The sequence below is a fragment of the Trachinotus anak genome, unplaced genomic scaffold (assembly GCF_046630095.1).
Source record: "Trachinotus anak isolate AG129_WGS33_773 ecotype Australia unplaced genomic scaffold, CSIRO_AGI_Tana_v1 ptg000012l, whole genome shotgun sequence".
Lineage (NCBI taxonomy): Eukaryota > Metazoa > Chordata > Actinopteri > Carangiformes > Carangidae > Trachinotus > Trachinotus anak.
Genome location: NW_027273863.1, coordinates 6,521,977 through 6,544,538, shown reverse-complemented (window position 1 = coordinate 6,544,538; position 22,562 = coordinate 6,521,977). Strand labels below are relative to the sequence as shown.

General features: G+C 41.5%; 1 protein-coding gene across 1 annotated transcript; it reads left to right on the top strand.

Moving 5' to 3' along the window:
- Positions 1-234: 234 nt before the first annotated feature.
- On the top strand, positions 235-13,413 carry mmp14b (matrix metallopeptidase 14b (membrane-inserted)). The gene is made up of 10 exons (XM_071491552.1): positions 235-862; positions 7,844-7,992; positions 8,085-8,207; positions 8,425-8,732; positions 9,264-9,425; positions 9,651-9,808; positions 9,896-10,034; positions 10,150-10,300; positions 11,555-11,670; positions 11,788-13,413. Exons 1-10 carry the CDS (start codon positions 764-766, stop codon positions 12,270-12,272), a joined length of 1,890 nt encoding a protein of 629 aa, XP_071347653.1. The 5' UTR covers positions 235-763; the 3' UTR covers positions 12,273-13,413.
- Positions 13,414-22,562: the final 9,149 nt, after the last annotated feature.

The following is a 22,562-nucleotide window of genomic DNA, read 5'->3' as shown; positions in this document are numbered from 1 at the left end:
ACATAATGTGTTGAGGAATTTATCATTCAGCACAGAGTTTGCACACTGTTCTCTGTAAATACTAACAGCTTCATGCATTTTAGGCAGCATTAAGGCATTTAATCACCGCCTAAGGGCAACATCTATCCGTGCCAAGTCTAATGCCAAGGTCACCAAGTTGATTCCAGCCCTCCATGTCATGGGGGCGGGCTGATTTAGGAGGGGGAGGTTTACAACCCTCTACTTTCCAGCTAAAGGTCTCCGGGGAGAATCAAACTACCACGTCTGCAGCGGGGAGAGAAGGGAAGAGGAGAGGGGATCAAAATAAGCCGACAACAGAATAGGACAGAGAGAGGACAGCGGGGAGTTTAGGCTGCTTCATGAAAACAAAGTCGACTGCAACATCTGGAGCAAAGCACAAGCCGAATTTGGACATAAAATACGCACAGTCTGCAGCTCCAGAGCCCCCCTTCCTGACTTCCTGCTGACAGTAACGTCCGATAATTTGGTTAAAATTCACCAAAACGCGAGAAGAATGCGCAGACTGGACAAATACCTTTCGTGGTTTAAGTAACTCAAGTAACAAGCTGCAGAGACTCACTGCTGCACATCTTAAGAAACTTTTTGTGCTTTGCGCTAAGTCGGTTCCGCTTGCGCCTGTGCTTTTGTTTATGGGATAGGTTTTCACAGAGAATGTTTTGACAAATAGCAAGGGGAAGATTGCGCGAAGTGTTACGAGGAGATCCGTCACTTTTCGAACAGTTTTTTCTTGGAGAGTCGAGTGATGGCACTGGAGCTGAAATCGCTTGTCCTACTGCTGCTGCTGGCGGTGGTGTGGGAGCTGAGCGCACAGGGAGCGACAGAGCGACAAATCAATCCAGAGGTGAGAAAATAAAGTTTAAGAATAAATGAAGAATACAGGATTAAAGACAGACAAATACACCACGATTAGAAGAATACAAGATCGATGCATAAACCCAGAAGAGTAAAGATATAGGAATGAATCCAGAATATAGGAATGAAGATGAATAAATACAGACTTGAGGAATAAAGTCATATGAATAAACCCAATCTTGAGGAATAAGACAGACAAATCCAAAAATAAATAATTAAATGTAGATAAATAAACTTGAGGAATAAAGCTAAATAAATTACAATGTGAGCAATCTATAGAATAAGGAAATACATTTAGAGTTGATGAGATATGGAAAAGTTTCATTTATGAGTAACTGAAATATACTCCTTATATCCATATGTAAGACTGAATGATCTCTTACTGATTTTAATAAATGTTTCTCTAATTTGACAGATTTTATTTTTCTGATGGAGAATAATTTCTACATTTGTCTTGTGTTGGCACAGGCACATGGGAAGGGATTTGACCCTGGGTTAGAGGAAGCAGCCCATAATGATGATAGCGCTCATGAAAACACTGAGAAATGCTGAGAGGGCAAAAGCAGGAGAGCAAGAGAAAAAGCAAATGAGGAGAAATGCATGAGCTTGTATTGTGGTCGGGGCAGAAACGGAGACAGAGGCAATTTTTGTGGGACTGGAGGTTGGGGTGGGGGGTTGAGAGCGGTGGGTACAGATATATTCTGAGGGATGGGGAGATGTAATTGTTGACATCTGTCCTGAGTTATGGCTCAGTGGACTCGGGTGAGGTGGGTTTTACAATCTGAGAGGTTGTGCAGTATCTCAACCGAGGGCAGCTGTGGAAAAATACTCACCACAGTTTGAACTCTAGTTCTGTACATTAAAGACTTCCAATAACCCACACAGAAGAAGCACCAGGACTAAGTAGTGTTAAAGATGAAGGAAGATTTAGCTGAGATGTTTCTGCTCTGATCTGTTCTTTTCTGTACTGTACTTTTATGTTCTACTTTTTTTTATTTTTGGTTACATTGTGATCTGTTCTATTTGCAGCATCAGCAATCCTCCAGTCCCACAGCCAGTACAGTGTTAGGAAGTTCTGTGTTAATGTTGCAGGAAGTGACTTTGTTATGATACCCCTCAACACCTGCTTCCTTCAGCATCATTAGTAAATGCTCTGCGGGTGTGTGTGTGTGTGTGTGTGTGTGTGCGTGTGCGTGTGAGGGTTTGTGTATATCCATGCATGTGTATGAGTTGAGAGGCCTAAATGATTTTGTTAGATCACACTGTGGCGCCAAATGTCTCTCTAATCATTCCCATATATTTCCAGCTGTGCCAATGGAAGAAAGCTGAGCTAACTCCCCTGACCTACATTCGACTGTCAACTTATCTGTAAAATGTAAACAGAAGAGTCACCTCCCCACCATAATTCAAAACACAGGACTGGAACCTGCCATCGCATTTAAATGTTATTACGCAAACTAACACTACCTGACAATTATGTATATTAATCAATATTTTATGATGCTGTTAAAGGTTGGTTTACTTCACTAATACTTGTAAACACAAGAGTACAACAGCCCCGTATTTTCACTAAACAGCCATTCAGACATACATTTTTTAAATTTTTTCTCTATAAATTAAAATGTTACATTACATAGGCTACTGTATGTTCGAGCCATTTCATTACAGTATATCCAGCTAGTGGCTACTGGATAAACCAGGGATCCCGATTTCAAGGAATGACCTTAATTGACTATTTGACATGTAAATTACCAATAATCGTAAACAGTATTTTTAATCGACTGCCATGACCTATAATTTTGGCAATGTCCAAATACAAAGTAGTTATTTCAGCAAGAAATCACATAAACATAATTCATATTATAATGGCTTCACTTAATGGCTTCTACTAAATTTGCAATGCCCTGACTCCCTGTGTTGCTATTCCAGTGCAAGCTCAAAATATTTAATGGACCAAGCTCCACAGCTTACAGGCTTCACTAAAGAACATAAATGAGACTGAACATGTTGGGCAGATGTTGCACTTTAAACAAAGTCTAACCCATTTTTTATATCAACAAAAAGACCAGTGGGAGAAGCCTAAGAATAAAGGTGGTCACATAGGGCGTGACAGTTAAAAACCATGAATTGAATGTAGAAACTGAAACATGGAGATGAGTTACAAGTTATTTGAGACTTTGTAAGTAGGTTGAGTCATATAAATAGTCCTTTCACTTTGAGTTGAACTTTTTATATCATCACCATCAACAAATGACCAGAGCACATTGAACATGTCTAATGTCGACGTAAGAGAAACTGGAACATTTATCTAAAATACAGTTTCAGGGGAAGTTTGCACCAATGTGCAAGAACAAACTTGGCCTGAAGTACTGTGGAGAGTTTATATTGAGTTAATATTTATTACATCATTCACCTCCTCTGTTTTATGATGCTTTTAGAAAACCACTGCATCCTTTGTCTTAATTTTCTCCACTCAGATAGCGGATGTTCGTGATCTCATATGTTGCCCCCACAAACCCACAAGTCACCAGTATAGTATCAGTGCGCAGCTCCACTACTGAGTAGGATGTTTGTACTTCTGTTAACACTCAGTCTGATTAAGTGAGTGGTTGCATGTTGGTCAGTGGGTCTGAGTTGGTGTGATAAACAGTCGGGTGCTATAAGGATGCAGAGGTCACTTCCTGTGGTCTGTGGCAGAGACAGGAAGCGGTTAGTTGGTTTTTGCTTTATGGTCAAAACACCTTGGTGTGTCAGCAGCCACCTGCCTGTAACACGCACACACATCTTACCCTATATGGCCACAACTTTCCTTCAGCACACGCACACAGGAATGGCTACAAGCTGAGGTCATTCACTACAAAGGAAGATAAATGGACATGAAATGAGATGATGAAGGCGAGACAGGGAGAACAGTGAGGAGGCTGTTGATGCTTAGAAAGGAAGGCATTGTGGTGACGGGAATGATGCAATCTGGGAAAAAAACAGTCGGAAAATGAAGGAATTACCAGATGAATAGGACAGGGTGTGAATCATTGCTGTAATGCACACATCCTGTGTGAATATATGTCTCTTCTTCTGCTCCCTAACAAGAATACAAAAAATTTAATTGGTTAACTGGTAACTTTACACCAGTCACATCTTGTTGTCTGACTTGTCATTTAGAGGAAGGGGGAGGAGAAAAAAAGTAAGGAACAAGGAAGGAAGGAAGGGTGACGACTTTTCAGACAAAGCCACATCCTGATGGTGATCAGTGGGTGGCCTGGGGGCAGCCTCCCTGAGGAAAGATAGGAGGTGTAACAGGAAATAAGGTAATACACAAAGTCATTATACCTAATATCCGTCGTAAAGAAAGAGAACAAAAAGCTGAACTTCAGAAAAGCTTTTTTTTTTCTTTTCTTTTTTTCCAGAGACAAAATCGTGTCATATAGATTTGCTCAGGATTGACTTAGTACTCAAATGATACTGGCAGAGATGTGTGTTTTTCCACTCTTGTGTCACCAGGTCTTATTGTTGTTGGCCACAGAGGGGTTGCTTTAATAGACAGCAGCTGGGGATTACACACACACGCTAAAAGAGGTTTCGAGATGTGTGCTGAGGAGCTGGAGGAGGAGGAGGTTGGAGAGGTTCTAAATGTCTTCCTAAAAAACAGCATAAGCTCCAGTCAAATGTTCATACAGCAGGAGAGAATTTAAAAGGGTTGGTTTCAATGTGTTGCACTTACTGTACCTGCACGCACAAACTCCCTCACACACACAACCACACAAAATCACACGCTAACAGCCAATAATGGGCTGCTACAAGTGAACTGGGAGCTATAATTTCATATGTTTATGAATCATCTGACATAATAGTGTAGCTCTCTGGACAGAGTGAGTGGATGTGTAATGAGGAGCTGTGTGTGTGTTGTATACCCAGCATGCATCAGTTGGACTCCCATCGCTGTTGACCAGAGTTTCTTTCCATTGGCCCTCACTGAACGGAACAACTGACGCTCTTTCTTTTCTGAAATGCAATCCCTCCTTCTCCTTTTCTCATCCTATGTAAAATGAGCGCTCTGCCCACTGACATCCATAGCAACCACTGTTTGATTCTGGTAGATCTTCCATTAAACAATAAACTCACATCGCTGCGTATGAGCGAGCTGTGCCCTTGACCTCAAAATCCTGGGTTTGACTCACTGAAAGTCCCTTTGCTTTGTGCTTCTCTGTGTCTGTGCACTGTTCAAAATCAAGAAATCAAAATGGACTTTAACACCAAAATGATTCCACACAGCAGTTTAAAGTATTTTACATCCCAACCGCGGGTACTGTGCTCCAGCACTAATGCAGCCATCAGGGGGTATTTGGAAAGATTGCGGAGTAGCTCAGCTAATTTATAAAAATAGAAATTATGATTTGAATAAAAACAATATATTGTGTCAGCTGTAAGTGAACACCAGGTTCTGAGAGTCCTGGGAAAATAGTTTGCAAGCAAGCAGAAAATGAAATTTAACTGAAAGGGATAGATATGCAGTTGAAGTAGTTAGTTTTAAGTAATGGATAAATGGTGAAATAATGGCTAAACAGGGGAGATGGTTAGAAAAGCGAAATAGCTAAAAGTAATGGATTAATAATTGAAATCACAGGCTCATCTCACACAGCTGTGGGGTAACAACTGACAAAAATGGCTGGGAACCACCCGTCTCCATCAAAAGCTTGTAGCAGCTTGGGCTGTCATCTTCCATGCCACTGTAAATACTGACCATTTCCTCTTCCTGCTGCTGCTTTAGTTACTCAGCTCATTAGTGTGGTCAAAAATAGTTGTGTGACGGTGAATAAGACTTTGTCAAGTCACCTGAAGGACTTGTGAAAGAGGTGTGGCGGCCTTATAGTTAAAACAAGTATTCGGTGTCATTCAACAGCAGCCTTTTCACTGAGCTGAGGGTAAAGTTAGCATTTTGTACAAAGGAAAACATAGTGAATGCGTGAACAAGAAAAAATAAGGTTTCAAGCACATTCACATCACGCCTTAACCATCCCTTTCCCTTTATTCACAGTGAAATACATCCAGTTCTAAGACGCTAAAGTTTAACTTCAGGAGAGGAAAACCGACATTAGTAATTATTAGAGGATCCACGAACTGCGGCAGCCTCATTATGACTCTTAATTACAACCTCCAGATGTAACTAACCTCCGTCTTTCCCTCTGTGTGCTCCTCTCTTTCCTGCTTATGTGGATGTGCTGTAACAGTGGCAAACAGTGAGTCTTTATGTGTCCACTGGAGCTGCATGGGTGAGTCAGAACCAGAAAGGGCTCATTCAGGGGTGAAGTTTAAACACTGAGACCTCCATGTCTCCCGAAGACAGAGAGGGAGAGATTAGACCTTCAAGGACTTCCAAAGCTGCCATTCACCACTGCACATGCTTGAGTACAAGGCTGGATAATCATCAAGACTTTTCATGCAAGTATAGTCATGCATAAATCTACAGACCTGAGCACATATTTAGATTATCTATGGACGCCCTACTTGCATGTTTGCTTTGTGCTGTAAGTTTTCAGTGGAAAAAGGCAGATACAAAGCAGTTATGTTTTACCTTCATTGTATTTTGCAACTAATAGCAACAGATAGATATACAGCAATAACCGAGTGGCTCTGGGTGTGGTTGTTCATAAGTATTTACCCTCAAGTCTCTGGGTTTTCCATAAGAGAGGGATGAGGGAGAAAAGAGAAGGGGAGGAGTGACAAGGCGAAGACAGAGACATGGACGTGGGGGGAAGAGTTTGTCTTTGAGGTTTGGATGCAACTAAGAAGAAATTCCCAGTTAAATTACTGACTGACGCTGCTGCTTGACTGGAGACATTGGCTGAGGTTGCCCAAGGCCTGAATCTCACCCTGGGACACTCCCTATCGTCCTCTCTTCTCACTCAATCCCCTTTTCCGCACATATATGAACTACGACTACAGCTTTTCCAAACTGTATGAAATAAAGATTAGTTATAATAACAGATCAAATAATGTCCTAAGGTTCAAGAAAAAATTACCCTCCAAAAAGTTCTTTTTGACAGGTAACCTTTATCAGTCAATCTTATACTACATAAAAAAAAATAAAACACATCCTAAAAGTGCATTACAAGCTCACAAAGTGACTGTGCACAGCAGAATATCGAAGTGGTCTCGGTTTTCACTGCACTCACAATAGCCTCAGTGTTGTTTTTCAGTTCTAGGTTGAGAGGGAAAGAGTTTAGGAGAAGCTGTGTGGGAGAGGTGCGGCGCGAAGCCGCTGGCACCGGTCCAGATGTCAAACCAGCACCGCAGCGGAATAGGTTTCCAGGGGAAAGTAAGGTCAATCATAGCGGAGACTGAGGGATCTGGATCACTGAAGAACCCAGTGACCATCATAATGTGTGCTCCAAATGGTTTAAACAAATGCTTTCATTATGTCCAAACGCAATGACTTTAGTTAGAACTGTCACAATCTGCACCGCTACTAAACAAGTAGCTGCAAAATAACTTCAATGTAGAAACTGAAGTTAATCTTAAACTCTGTGAGGGGGTTTTCCTCCTCCAGTTTCTGCTTTTATTGAAACCTGATCTGCTTTTGTGTGAAGTCTTTTTAGGGGCTTAAACTTGGCAGTGTTCTTTCAAGTTGACCTGAGCTTCAGTGAACTATGGTGCTCGCTTGAGAGCTGAATGTTGATGGTTGAATAGTTTTTGTGTTCAGTCATTAAATGGAGACATGCCAGGTGCTAGAAACTGATGTTGCGCCTGCTGGCTACAAGAAACAAAAACACAGAACAACATTATTTAAGAGCTTATTTTTTGCTGTCAGTGAGAAATGTGTTTTTGCTGCAAGCACTGAAAAACATCCTGAACTTGTAGTCATTGCATCTGATGATCAACATCACACCAGACAGTTTGTTTATCAACAAAAATCTGTGTTTTTGTGTCTCTCATTTTGCAATGTTTCTCCCTTTTTTGCTTTGCTCTGCAGTCATGGCTGCAGCAGTATGGTTACCTGCCCCCAGGGGACCTGAGGACCCATGCCCTCCGCTCCCCTCACTCCATCTCCTCAGCTATCGCTGCCATGCAGAGGTTCTACGGCCTCACTGTCACCGGCACCTTCGATGACAAGACCGTCACGTGAGTGCCATCAAGCAGCTGTATTCTACTTGTAGCTTGGCTCAAACATATTTTACCTTGTTGTGAGCGGAGTTATGTTTTGTGTCTGGCAGAGCCATGAGGCGACCACGCTGTGGGGTGCCAGATAAGTTTGGTGCTGAGCTGAAGAGCAACCTGAGGAGGAAGCGATACGCCATCCAGGGCCTGAAGTGGAACAAGAGAGACATCACTTTCTCGTGAGTCAACAGAGCAAATCAATGTGCTGCATCTGCACAGGCATGATGGAACAGTACCTAATGCCATTTTCACACTATGATTAACTTGCTTAATGATGATTGATGTCAGAAAACTCAAACCATTGAGCAACTTAAAGGGTTTTCTTATGAAGTTTAAATAACTCCCTTTCCTACCTTTCCCATCCTTCCCCCTCACACTTTCTTAAACACTCTTCAGTATACAGAACTACACCCCAAAGGTGGGTGAGTACGAGACCCATGAGGCCATCAGGAAGGCCTTCAAGGTGTGGGAGAGCGTCACTCCTCTCCATTTCCGGGAAATCCCCTACAGTTACATTCGTGACAAGGTAGAGGAGTTTGCCGACATCATGATCTTCTTTGCTGAGGGTTTCCATGGTGACAGCAGCCCATTTGACGGGGAGGGGGGCTTCCTGGCACACGCCTATTTCCCTGGTAATGGCATCGGGGGAGACACCCACTTTGATGCTGCTGAGCCATGGACAATTGGAAACCGAGATCTGTCAGGTAAGGTAATATGTTGAACCTGACATGCTGATAAATAGGAATTTGTTTTTCTTTTGTGATTTCCTTAAACCTGACAAAACAAGAAAAGCTTAAATGTTGAAAGTTACTTTTCATGTTGGGAGTCAGGTCTCGTTGTTTTGCTGTCACAAGCAAAATACATGCAGCAACACATCCAGTCTTGTGTCAGTACATTTGAGGGAATGAATCCCCCGGGGAATGTTGAAACTGCAGAAATGGAGAAGTGTTTATTTCCAGATTGTTGGAGACACACAGCATTGCAGTGTCAGCTGTTTGAGTCAAACACATTTTCACATGACCTGCAGCTGATTTTATTTTTGATCCACTGATCTGCCAGGTAATTGCATGCTTTTGAGTCACTTTAAGATGAGGAAACAGGAGCATTTACTCCTCCTGTCTTTAACTAATTCTCTCATCAGCATAATATAAACCCTTTCTACTTCATGTCTTCTGTTTTACTCTCATTTTGCAGAAAAGTCTTATTTTTATGATTTGTGGTTGATATTTTTTTAGGTAATGATGTATTCCTGGTTGCGGTGCATGAACTGGGCCATGCCCTGGGTCTGGAGCACTCCAATGACCCTTCGGCTATTATGGCTCCCTTCTACCAGTGGATGGACACCGAAAACTTCCAACTTCCTGACGACGACCGCAGAGGCATACAGCAACTTTATGGTATGTTATCAACAAAGTCCTTGTCCAAATCACTGTCAAAATAGATGCTGTATATCTGTTTTCTGGATGCATATCTCACTATCAAGTGTTTGAAGCTTTACTAACTATACTCACAAGTAAAGTTTTGTTTAATCTAGTAGAATCTCCATTGCAAGGTGTGCATGTTAAAAACTAGAGTCAAAGTTAGGTCTTCTAAAGAATTTTCTTATGTCCTTGTTCACCTAGGGTCTGGGTCAGGCCCTCAGCCCCCTCCTGTAACACCCCGTACGCCGTACAATCCAGACCCCACATATTCACCAGACAAGCCTCGCTTTGGCCCCAACATCTGTGATGGACACTTTGACACCATAGCCATTCTTAGAGGAGAAATGTTTGTTTTCAAGGTAAAACCACTTCACATAGTTGAAGTTTTGATTTAACAGTTTGGCTATAGGACAGTTTGACATTCTCCCTTTGTTGTCCCCTTTCAGGATAAGTGGTTCTGGCGAGTGCGTAACAACCATGTGCTAGATGGGTACCCCATGCCAATTGGTCACTTCTGGAGGGGATTACCTACTCATATTAATGCTGCATTTGAAAGGGAAGATGGGAAATTTGCTTTCTTTAAAGGTAAGTCTAACTTTAGTACGCAGATGACAAATTTACAATGCTTCCCTTAAAGTCACCTTATGTTTCTGTGTCTGTTTGTTCTGATCTGCCTCATTCTGCCTTTCTGTCTCTCCAGGGGACAGGTACTGGGTGTTCAGTGAATCTATCCTGGATTCTGGTTACCCTAAGAGTCTGAAGGAAATGGGCACTGGACTTCCCAAAGATCGAATAGATGCTGCTCTCTACTACACACCCACTGGACAAACATTCTTCTTCAGAGCAAACAAGTTAGTCATCTTCATTGCGCATTTGTGTGTGTGTGTGTGTGTTTGTGTGTGTCATATGCCATGATGAAACTGTCCTGATGTTTATAAAGAAGTAATTCTGAGGAAAACTCATTTGCGTCACCCTTACCGAAAGAAACTGTATGTTTGAATGTTGCCCATATGAGGTTCAAACACATGAACTCAATCACTTACCCTGAATTACAAAACCTGCTTCTCATTTAAACATGAAAACAAACTTTGAGGTAACTTTAAAGCTTGCTGCACCTCCCTATACTTAAACCATAGTCATTGTTATAAAAAAGGTGGGTTACATGCAGTCGCCAGTGATTTTCATAGTGCAAACTGCCGCCTACATAAACAAAGTCCATGAAAGTGCCTTGTCTTTTCAGACTTATTGGAAGAGTTTAAGTGTTGTTTCTGCAGAAATAACACTTAAACTCTTGGCTGACCATTTTGTAGTCAGCCTTGTGTTAAGAGTTCAGCAGGAATATACACACTGATTCAGAGCAGTTTTTAAGTTTTGGGGGTCAAGAACCAGTCAAGTCTCAAGTAATTTAAGAAAAGTCTAAATCAGATCTAAATTCTGTTGGAATGAATCGTAAGTCAAGCATTTAGTCTTTTAGTGAAAAGTCTTTGCAAGTTTCAAGTGTGTCACACCATGTCTCAGGCCAAGTCACAAATCCCTAGGGCAAGTCCAAATGAAGCCTCAAGACCTCTAGTCGAAAATCCAAGTCAAGTCTCACTTCTGTCAAAACATGTCCTAAGTTAAGTCCTAAACCCTTAGGGCAAGTCCAAGTCATGCCCATCAGAATAAGTCAAGTAAATAGACTCAAGTCAAGTAATTAGACCTTTAGGGATAGTCTAGGCCATGTCTCAAGTTAATTAAGACAAGTCCAACTTAAGTGTCAAGTCTCTTAGGGCAAATCCAAGGCAGTTTCGAGTCTGTCAGAACAAGTCTCAGGTCTTTAAAGTCAAGTCCAAGTCTGTCAAAACAAGCTTCATGCAAAGTCTTTGAGTGAAATACAGAGTAAAGTATTCAGTCTGTCAGAACAAGCCTCAAGTCCTGTAGGGAAGTCAAAGTCAAATCTTAAGTCATTGTTGTCCAAGCAAAGTCTTATGTCTGTCAGAGCAAAGCTTAAGTCCTTTAAGGCAAGTCTCAAGTCAAGTCTCAGGTCTTCATAATCAAAGTGCATGTCTGAATGTGACCATTAACTCACGACTCTCTTTACCTTTCAACTCTCATTTTTTGTTTAGGTATTACCGTTTCAACGAAGAATCACAAAGTGTTGATGCTGGCTATCCAAAGGCTGTTAGTGTGTGGCAGGGAGTGCCTGATAACATTAAGTCAGCCTTCATGAGCAAAGATCAAGGTAAGGGTCCTGTGTATAATATTACCTGGATTATTTTTTCACTTCTTCATGACAAGAAGTTATTTGTGAATTCTTTCAGTCCAGGCTTGTTTCTCACAGTTTCCTTCCACCCCTCAGCGTACACCTACTTCTACAAAGCAAACAAGTACTGGAAGTTCAACAACCAGAATATGCGTGTGGAGCCAGGATACCCCAAATCAGCCCTTCGCGACTGGATGGGTTGCCCCAACGAAGACCCCAAGACAGATGGAGGAAGAGGCGGAGGCGGACACGATAAGGACAAGGAGAGAGAGAAAGACAAGGAGCGGGAGGATAAGGACAGAGCGAGAGATAGAGAAAGGGAAAGAGAGAGGGAGAGGGAGAGGGAGAGAGAGAGAGAGAGAGAGAAAGATACGGAGAAGGAGGAGGATAATGAGGTGATCATTATTGAAGTGGATGAGGAGGGAGCGGCAAGTGGCGGAGCTGGGGCAGCAGCGGTGGTGGTGCCACTGTTCCTGTTAGTGTGTGTGATTGCAACGTTGGCAGCCTTGGTGTTTTTCCGTCGTTATGGTACCCCACGCCGACTCCTCTACTGCCAACGATCTTTACTGGACAAGGTGTAGACGGAGGAGAAGGGAAGGGAGAGGGGAGTGAAAGCCAGGGAGAGAAAGAGAAAAAAAGTGGAAGGAAATATTAAACACAGATAACAGAGCAGGAGAGAAAGAGGTGAAACAGGAGAAAGAGCAGAAGGAAAAGCGCCAGACTTGCATTTTAAAATATTTTTACCACTGCCAGATTCCTTTTGCTCTGTCTCTCAACCACTCCATCCTTCCATGTTTTACATGTTTTTTTTTCTCCCTCCTCTCTCTGCCTCTCTCCTCATGGTTACTGACGCCAGCTCATTGCTGTTTGTTTTAGCCTTTTTCAATGTCTTATTTTTCGTTTTTGTCAGTGGTCAGTGTTTGTGTCCTTGTGAATTTCCGCTTTGAACCTGCATCATCAAGACGCCCATTCTAGCATGATCCTTCGCGTAAGCAAACTGTGTGTTTGATTTGTTTGTTCTTCCCCCTTGTTAACTTGCACGCAATCCCATAAACACACACATTTGGAAACCACAGTGGTATAGTCACTGTGTTTCTTAATCTTCCAGTAAAGCAACATGTCAGAGCCAGTATGGACCATAAAAGGGAAACAAAACATTAGTCCTTCTGAAGCATGAGATACACTCATACCAGAGTAAAGCAAGAAAACCAACTGTGTCTTTTCCTTTTTTATATCAATGTCTATTGCTGATTATTATTATAAATGATGTTGTCATTATTATTATGACTATTACTATTATTGTTGTTGTCCTCTGTGTAAAGAATGTGTTTTGTACATTGTCATTAAAAAGTCCTGCTGGACAGTGACATACAGTTTTGAAAGTGGCCTTAATTTTATATATGTGGGGACAGTGAATGGGGTAGGGGGTTATGTATTCTTGAAACTTGATTGTTTTTTTTTTTTACTTTGAATCCATCTCAAATGAAAATAAATTGACGATCTGAAAATGACTCCTTTTTGTCATTGTACTTGTTTACAGTTTTCAAATCATGGTGCTACATTACTAGTCAGGGGTTATAATTAGTTTAACAACAATGATAATGATACTAGTGATGATGATAATAATGATAATGATCTAGTTTTCTCAATGAGATTGTGTGTGTGTCCTTACTCACTTATATTTTTAAGCTTTTCTTACAAAATAAAGTAATTTCAAAAGGCTTTCTGTGCTTTGATTTTCACTTTGTAAACCATTCACTTAATCTTTCTTTCTTTCTTTCTTCCATCTTTCTCTTGAAGGTCCCATATTGTAGAAAGTGAGATTTCTATGTCTTTTTGATTATAAAGAAGGTCTAGATGTTACCTAAATACTGTGAAAGTATCATAATGCTCAGTCGGAGACGTGGAGAAATATACAGCCATTTTCAAAATTGTGCCTTAAAACTAGCTGTAAGGACTTATATAATTTTGTGATGTCACAGCTATACCGTCTATGACATCACAAAACCTCATTCATGAACACAGCACGGCTCACCTGGCCCTACCGTCCAACCTTTTCTTTTGGTTGTTTTAACTTTATTTACAACACAACACCAAGTGGTCATTTCATAAATTAGCTAGCAAGCCAGAAAAATGTCAACAAAGAGCTGAACAATCATTGGATGTCAGGATGCCAGTATATCATTGCACACAATTCCCAAGGACAGTAATTAGAGACCAGTGTCTAAATTTATTTTTTCTGTGATACCAGAGCAATTCAGTCTGCCTTTGACCATCTGCTCGGCTCATTTCAGTGCTGAGTGACCTTGCTGTTTGCATTTATTGGTAAGTTTTACCAAGCTATAGTTGTAGGCTAGAATCCATTACCTGTGGTTGGCCTGGCTGTGCATCAACAGTCAGAAGAGAGGCTCAGAGACTGATACAAAACTCCCTGTTCTTGCTTGAGCTTCAGAGAAGTGTGAGAGAGGAGTTGTAAACTACAGTATATTGAGATGGTTAAAACCTCAAATATGTCTCATATCAAAACTTCAAATAAAACACCCGGAAAAGTGTAAATTATGGGACCTTTAACTGCTGGTGCCATTCACTCCCTTTAATGCAGTAATATTGTAACTTAGACCCAACCCCTTTCATATAATCCACCTCTTACCTAGACTCATCTTTAACACTCATATTGATCACATCACTCCTCCATCTGGTCTTCCCCAGTCTTCCTGGACCTCCAGGTTTCTTGCTCCCCGACCGCACCACTCTGTGTTACTGGGGCTCGGAAACTGGCAGGCCAGAAACTGGGTCGGAAAACACGGACTGGATCCAAAGCTTAAGTAGAAACAGGGATGAAGACGATTGTGTAAAGCTATTGCTGCACAGCAGGAAAACATATCTCAGCTATACAGTTAAGGAGAGAGTGTGTGTGTGTTCTTGTGTTTCCATACTTATGAGGACCAAAGATAATTCACCAAATAGGAGGACAATAAGGAAATTCACACAAAGTGAGGACATCTTTTCTTCAAGGGTGAAAATTTTGGATTTAGGATTTAGATAAACAGTGGAGAGATTTAAGATATCATCATAGGGTCAGTGGGTGAGTGTGGTCACTGCAGGTCCTCACGAGTATAGTAACACAAACATGCTCTCGTGCATGTTTTGCGTAGCTGTAAATGCTTTTATTTGTGCATTATGCACTGTGTATGTGTACACTCCCATCCACTATGAGCCAATAAAAGCTAGAACAGCAAACCTAGGCGTCTCCCCACTCCATAATGATCCCACTAATGAACAACTGCCATACAGACGTTAGACCCACTGTAAAGATGACTGACTGCAAGAGAAAGCAAGTGGGTGGGGGTCAGTGTCTCTATGATATGTTTTGATTACTGCAATGGGACTTTATACAATTAAAATGATGAGGTATTTTCCCACTGTGCCGAAAAGATTTAGGGCGCCCATTTGTCTCCACTTTGCTGCAGTGTTTTGAAGAGCTGGGGCTGGGGAGAAAAGTCACGAGGATTTCTTTTGGGGGGTTGGAGGGAGGAGGAGGAGATGAAGGAGGAGTGAGGAGGGTTAAGTCACATTTGGAGGCCAGAGCTGGAGCAGAATTCCATGAGCAACATCTGGAATTCCAACTGCATCATGTGGGCCAGACAAACAGCAGGACATGGCAATGAGCGGGTGGGGGATGGGAGTTGGTTTGCATCTGTCTAATTGGCTTTTCAACAACATCAAGGTCACAATAAAGGATATGTGAAGAAAGAGTTTTTCTCTCTTCTTGGCAGGTTTCAGTATGTGTCTGTGTGTGTGCATGATGTTTTTCTTGCTCTATTCATTTCTGTGACCTGCACACAAGTCAGAAATTTAGCTGTGGGTCACATCTTGATGTTTTCTGTCTTCCCCAGCTGATTCTGCAGAGTGAAAAAAAAAAAGAATCGCCTCAGCATAATTCTTCCCCACAGTCCTCTCTTTTCTCTTCTCTGTGTGTAACTGGAGAGCTTTTCTTCACTGTCTGCGAAATGACTCACTTCTTTTTCACAAAGTCCAACAAAGGACTACACCAACATGTTCCAGCTTCTTCCGACCATCTCCACTCCTCTCGCTCTCACATTTCACCCAGATAAATGAAAAGGTCATTTACAGTCCTGATTCCAGTGCTACTTCTGTTTATCCTCTTGTTTACAAAGGCTGAGATCTAAACATCCATTCCTCCGCACCAAGTGCCCCCCATCACATCAACTATCCTCAACATTTTAGCTCTCTTAGTTAAAATCTACTCAACAAACATCATTAGTCAGCTCCTTTTATGTGTCCGTCTTTCTCTTTGCTGGACACTTCCTGTGCCTGTTTCAGTTGGCATGTGTATAGCCTGCAGGCTGATGAATGGAAAGTTCCCAATAGGGGAAGTCCTGCTCTTGACTATTGTGTCCCGTAATAGCCAAAACGAATATAATACAGTAATTGCAGGACCAACCTCAGAGAGAGGACTGAGTAATCTTCCCATTAAATGAGAATGATGAACAGTTGGTGTTGCCCTCTGCCTGGTAACAAGGATGTGGGATGGTGGAAAGCAGCATTTCTTAGGGAACTGGTGAGTGGCTATATAGGTTACACATGGTTTTCATTTGCATCAGTTAAAGCTCTGCCACATCCTGCACCAAGCACTAATACAACAAACAGGAGCAGAGGGTTTGCTATAGTCTGTGTTCTCTTTCTCTCACACAACTAAGAAGACATGTAAAGATAGGATGTGCAGGGCTGGAGCTCGCTGCAGGGTTCACCTCCGCCACCACAGAGCAGAGGTGATGTCATCGGCTTCCTTTTGTTTGTGGCCAAAATTTTTCCAGGATGAAGAACTGCCATGAAATTTGTTTTGCATGTTCACAATCATCTGGCAAAAAAAATGGATTACGTTTGTTAATTGACCCTCCGACCAATCTTTCAGCACCACCATCAGGCCATATTTTCAACTTATAAATAGTCGGCTGACTCATCGTTCATTAAAGGGGTAATCCATCAACATAACATCACGTGAGAGAAAGATTTTTTTGAATGTCAACAGTTGATGCAGCAGAAGAAAAGATATCTGAACTCACAATCCTCAGTTTGGGTGAAGCTCCAATAGTGTTGGATCCACTTCCCATAATGCAATTTGATTGTCTTTTAGTAAAGACTCCCTGTGCCTGGTAAATGCCAGTGTCTTTCAAACCAACACCCCTGGTTTGTAAAGCTGGCTTTCTGTGAAAAATCGTGTAGTCTCAGAGGTAAAGCTGGAACTATGTCTGTATGTAGGCAAACACACACAGCAGTCATGCAGGGACGTTTGCATGGCTGTTTCTTTTATACTTGTATACATTTCTGTTTTTCTTCTTCATTTTCAAACCTGCTTCCTAATGTTTCATGAGTAGGTCCATGAACTTGATGTGATTTGGATGGTGTTGTGCACTGGCGACCTATAAGTTCAGTGAAAATGTCTACATAATGGAGAGCATTTAAAAGTGATTTGCAGGAACAATACACAGAATGACTGACTGGATGTGATATGTCACAACAGGAAAAGCACAAGAGTTGCCTCTTAGTCATCACTCTATTCAACACAAATACACCAGTAAGCCATGCCAGTAAACCAGCATGTGCAAAACCAGGACCCTAAAACTGGCCGATATGCTGTAGAAGGAATGCAGCCATTGTTTAAGTTATTAGTTATACCTGTGTGCTTCCTGCTGACGTGTCGTATGCTGTGAAAAGGTTTATCAGGCCTCAGTCGGGGTTTGCCCTGTATTTAGTTTTAAAATAGAAGATATGTTGACCTTTAAACAAAGTACTGGTACTAGTATTTCTGAGCTGCTGCAATCTCTCTCTCACACACACACAGTTTATTTGTGGTATACACAGCCAGTGGAAGCAGGGGGATCAATACCTAAGACTTTTTCCGTTATGTCTGCATCTTATTATTCCATTTAGCTACACATGGAGCTATGCATGGAAAATAAGTTTTCCCCCCCGATTAGTAAAAAATATTTTTTGAGCACCCTAGATGTCCCGATCTCAGTTTTCTCTGTTTCATCATGTATTTCACCACATGTCTGGTTCGTGATCTTTACTTTCTTAGCCATGCAGTCTTGTCTGTCTCTGCCCCCGCCGTGCTGAATCTGCTTAAAGCTATCACTTCAAAGCTACATGCCTGTTTTTGTTACGTTTAGCACAATGCCTGCTCTTAGAATCGGGTGTGGCGCAGTGGGAGCAGTCACTTTTAAATGTCGGAGGGGTATTGTGTGGGTGAAAAAAATACAGGTGCAAGGAAGTTGTACAATCAACATTTCAACCTCCTTAGCTCGCTTTTTTTCACCAAGCCCCGCAGGAAAACACCTCCATCATAGGAGATGCTGATTCAGGTTCTGCAAACCCAGCTACCCTCATCCTGACCCAGCCATATCCACAAGGAAACCCCCCTGCTTTGTTCCAGGCCTAGACAGGATAGTGGGCACATTTCATCTGACATCTAAATAAATGTACAGTCACTGTCTGAACTCTTAAGACCACAAGAGAGCAGCAGCAAGAAGCCAAAACTCCTTATTCTTCTTCATCCCCCTCCCCACATCTCCTGCAGCTTGTTAATGAAGTATCATACAACCTCATGCATGGTTTTTCTCTCTCTCTCACCGCCTCCTCCATCGCAACAGGCCACATCTGTTTTCCATAAGCACATACATGTCATCACAAAGAAGAGGAGGGGGGAGAAAAGAGGTGGGGGCTGAAAGAGGAGGGGGAAGGGTGTGTTTATATCAAGGGAAGTTTAAGGAGTGCTAAGACTGACTGTGAAGATATCGCTGTCTTTCATCATCTCTCCACACTCCTCTCACATATGTTTTCATGACACAGCCCTGCTTCCCTTCACTGAAGAATAAAAGGAAATCCATGAGAGCAAGTATGCATTTGAGATAGAGAGCCAGAGCGAGGGAAACCATGGGTAAATAGGATACAGACGGAGCAAGAAAAGCTCCAAGTCAGAGGAGAGTAAGAGGAAAGTCAGGGAGACACAGAGATCAGAAAGGCCACATCAGAGGTTGTCTTTGAAAGTGGAGCTTCGAGGGCCTCTATGGTGAGTTCCTAAGCGGTGGACACAAAGGCCGATGTGGTTACACTGAGGAGGGGAGGGCTGAAAGGAGGTGATGTGAAGAGGGAGGGGGGGGGCTGCTTACAGAGCAAAAACATATGGTTTTTACTGCCCACTCCTCAGCATTTGAGTGCCCTTGCTCAGCTGATTGGGCTGGTCACAGACGCCTTTACCACTGACCCGAGCTCTACATCAGACACAGGTGGTCCTCCAGCTGTCACCAGTGGTTCTCTCAAAGACCCACAACTGTAGAAACATTGTTTTGAGTCATCTCTACATCTGTGGATACAGTGCTGCCCAGCTGTTCCACTTTAGTTTTGCTGGGTTCATGCGTCTCTTCCAAGTCTGGCATTTGACAGAGCTGGTAGGTCCAGGACTGCCTTCCCCGGTCCTGAGCTGAACTCAGAAAACTCTGTCCATCCTGGGGTTTAAGCTGGAGTGGGCAGTTTAGATGTTGACGGTCTACATTAGCAGAACGATTACTTAGAACATTTAGGACAAGGTTAACAGCTTCATCCCTTCTTGGTGGGACCAGTTTTGAGTGGATAGTGAGCTCACTTGAGATGGGACCCTACACTCTGTTGTAAACTCCGTATGTATGATCATCACCTGCTGAAATGAATGTAAACTTCATTTCCCACAAATGCTACAGGTCCTTAGAATGGTAATGTCAGTGGGTTAGTTGGTCTGTCAAGCTCTTTGGCCTAGCACCTGAAACATCTTGTCAAGATATCTCAAAAACAAACGGCCACATTTCAGTGAAACTTGCTTTGTCGATATTTATTAATAAATAAATTCTTATGTTTTTGTGATTAATAAACGGTCTTCTAACATCATCCTTACAGGGGCTAATTGTATGTTTCCTCTGTCGCAAAACTTGTTTTCTTTCTGGTGGTAGTTATTGTTTCTTGACAAGAGTTTCAGCCATTGTTGTCTTTATAATACAAGAGATTATAATACATCCTCTGAGCAGCAAGTCTTCAGGGCAGATTGAAGGCTACAGTGAGTTGCTATCAGAAAGTAACAAGCGAGGACAGGGCTAGCTGAATAGCGTGCTAACTTCAGCAGAAGAAAAGACGTGATAGAGAGAAGAGTTAACATTGGCGTTGCTGGAGACAGCTCTTGGAGAGTAAAGAAATAAGGTTTGATGCTGAACCTGTTTTTTCTAGACTAGTAAGTAAACAGCTGTTAATGCTAATGTTAGCTATGTGGCAACAGCAAAACTTACAAAAAGCTCCTTTAAAAGCTGCACTAATCAAGATCAGGTTTTTTAAACGGGTTCTAACCCTTTGGTGCTTATTACTGGAATTGAGAGAGTAATTCATTGTTCTATTCAATACAGGAGAAAGTAAAATTGTTACTGTCACACATTACGAGTCAACTTGTCCCCATATTGTTCATCGTGACAAAAGTAACCTTTCGACTGTCTGCAATTCATGAACAATATGAGAGGCAAATGACAATGTAGCAATTTTCAAAGATTAGGTTGTGACACTAACAGTAAATTCATTATTGCTATGTTATTATTACGATATTTATTTTATTTTATTATATTATATATTTTTATCTTAACTAGAACTTCCATTAATTACTCTACCAATGTTGGGCCTATGCTCACAACACACTGAATAAGTAATGAATTACTTTACTGCAAACTGTATTTAGAGTGACACGAGAAGATAAATCCCACAAGTATATGCACTTAGCTTTATGTTCACGAAAGGCAAGACAAAGACTTCCATTCGCGAAAAACAAAGGCTAGTTTCAAAATAAAAGCCCCATAATAATACTATACCATATGGTCATATGGAAAAGATTTGTGGTTCCCCCTATTGGCCAATTTTAAGATTATTTTACAAATTTAGTTCATTATAAATATCTACCAAGTTTTGTGGTAATTGGACAAACACACCGATTTAAGACACACTTGGAAACATATCCTGCAAGTTTTGTAATGATTGGACAGTTTCTGATTGATAGTTTGATTCGTGTTATGCCATGCCCTGTTTTTTTTTTTTTATCTGTAGCGTCTCTTGGTGGTAGGTTAAAATGAACGAAATTTCCTGTACTTTTTAAGGACACATTGTTGACTTTGGTCTATTTGTGCTGAGCCACACTCTTTTAAAGTTCATTGGCTAAAATCTTCAAAACCAAATAAAATATCAACTTAATACAAATTTTGATCCCTGGACAATTTGGTAGCAATTGATCCAGAGTTTAGGAGATGAAAAAATGTGTTTTTCAAAAAATTCAAAACGTAGGAAAGACTGGTCCTGGAGGCTGATTTGTAGAGCATATTGAGTTGGACTTGTCAAACTTCAAGTCAGTCAGATTTTTTGGTGTGAGGGGCATGACCTTTCTTAAATTGCAGTTTTCTGCCTTAATTAAAGCACCATCATCTGGGCGACTGGGCTCATGTTTCTTGGGATTGCTATTTATAACATGGAGTAAAAAATATCTATCAAAGTTTGAGATGATTGGACAAATTGTTATTGAGTTATAACCATTTGCATACTAAGCCTATCCTTTGTGAAGTTTAAAAAACTGTTTAGTGAAAACTAGGTGAAATGTCAACAGTCTTAATGTCATCACTGGACGACATTAAGACGGTTTTCCTCCTTTGGTTTAGGAGGAGATGTCAAAAATCTGTTTTTCAAAAATTTCAAAATTGAGAAAAATCCAACATGGCAGACTTTAATGGCCCAAGAGGCTTTGAGACTACATTGAGCTGGACTTGCATGTCAAATTTCCAGTTAATCGGACTAACTAATATTTCTTTGCTCACACTGTTATTGGTTGTGTAATATAAACCAACCAACACAAAAACAACAGGGTTCTGCCCCTTCTGAGTGTATGCCCTAATTGTATAATAATAAACTGATATGAACACAGAAGAGTTTGACCCCGTCTCAGTTAAAGACCTAATCACCTCACTCTGCATTTACCCTCAGCTCTAGCTTAGAGTGTTTTAGCATCTTTCAATGTATTGTTTTAGTTTTACAGCCTGTAACGTTACTGTTTTGGTTTACTCCTACTGCTCTAATCAACATGATTTCCTGTTGAAGTGCACAGCTATTTTCAGCAAAAACCTACCTACCCAGTACCAAAAGGTGGCAACTAGCTTTTGAACTAGGTAGAGAATTTTAAATGTGCTTTCATCTAGTCCCACATTCAAAGCAGGCAGTTTAACTAACTTTAAAAAGAAGTCCATACAACACTTAAGCCATGGTTGGGTGTAATGTGTAAAGCTGCGCTGGGCCTTTTGACGTTTGGTCTCTAATGACATTTTCTTTAAGAAAACTCATTGCTCAATATCATAGGCTTATTGATAAGCGTCATATTTTGCACACCACCTTAAATATCAATAGAATCTTCAGCATGACAGATAAATTACTATTAGAGGCGGAAGACAAAGTCTTTCTCAAGTGCTCTCATTCCAACTAGGCTGCCCCACTTAGAAATGTGTTCTCATGCTGCCAGAGAGATGCCAGGGGTAAGGATTCGCTGGTCCTCGCAGAGTCCAGACACACTGAGTTGCATCAGGGCAGAAAAATGTTATGCTCAGCGACCATAGGGCTGTAATTACATAGGAGCACTGCTGAGCTCTGCAGGATGAACGTCAAGACTCGAAGAGATGGAACAAGGCAAGAGAAGTGGGAAGAGGGCAAATGCATGATTAACAACAGACTAAAAGGAGGAAAGGGTGGGCAATGCAGAGGGAGATGGTAAAGCGGGTAAACACTCCCAACTGTGAGGAAACCAC

What these genes read in the sequence shown, in the direction of transcription:
- mmp14b (XM_071491552.1), top strand. Translation starts at nt 764, where the DNA reads ATGGCACTGGAGCTGAAATCGCTTGTCCTACTGCTGCTGCTGGCGGTG. An exon ending in AGCGACAAATCAATCCAGAG is followed by an intron (nt 863 to 7,843) that starts GTGAGAAAATAA and finishes TTTGCTCTGCAG; the next exon opens with TCATGGCTGCAGCAGTATGG. An exon ending in TGGAAACCGAGATCTGTCAG is followed by an intron (nt 8,733 to 9,263) that starts GTAAGGTAATAT and finishes ATATTTTTTTAG; the next exon opens with GTAATGATGTATTCCTGGTT.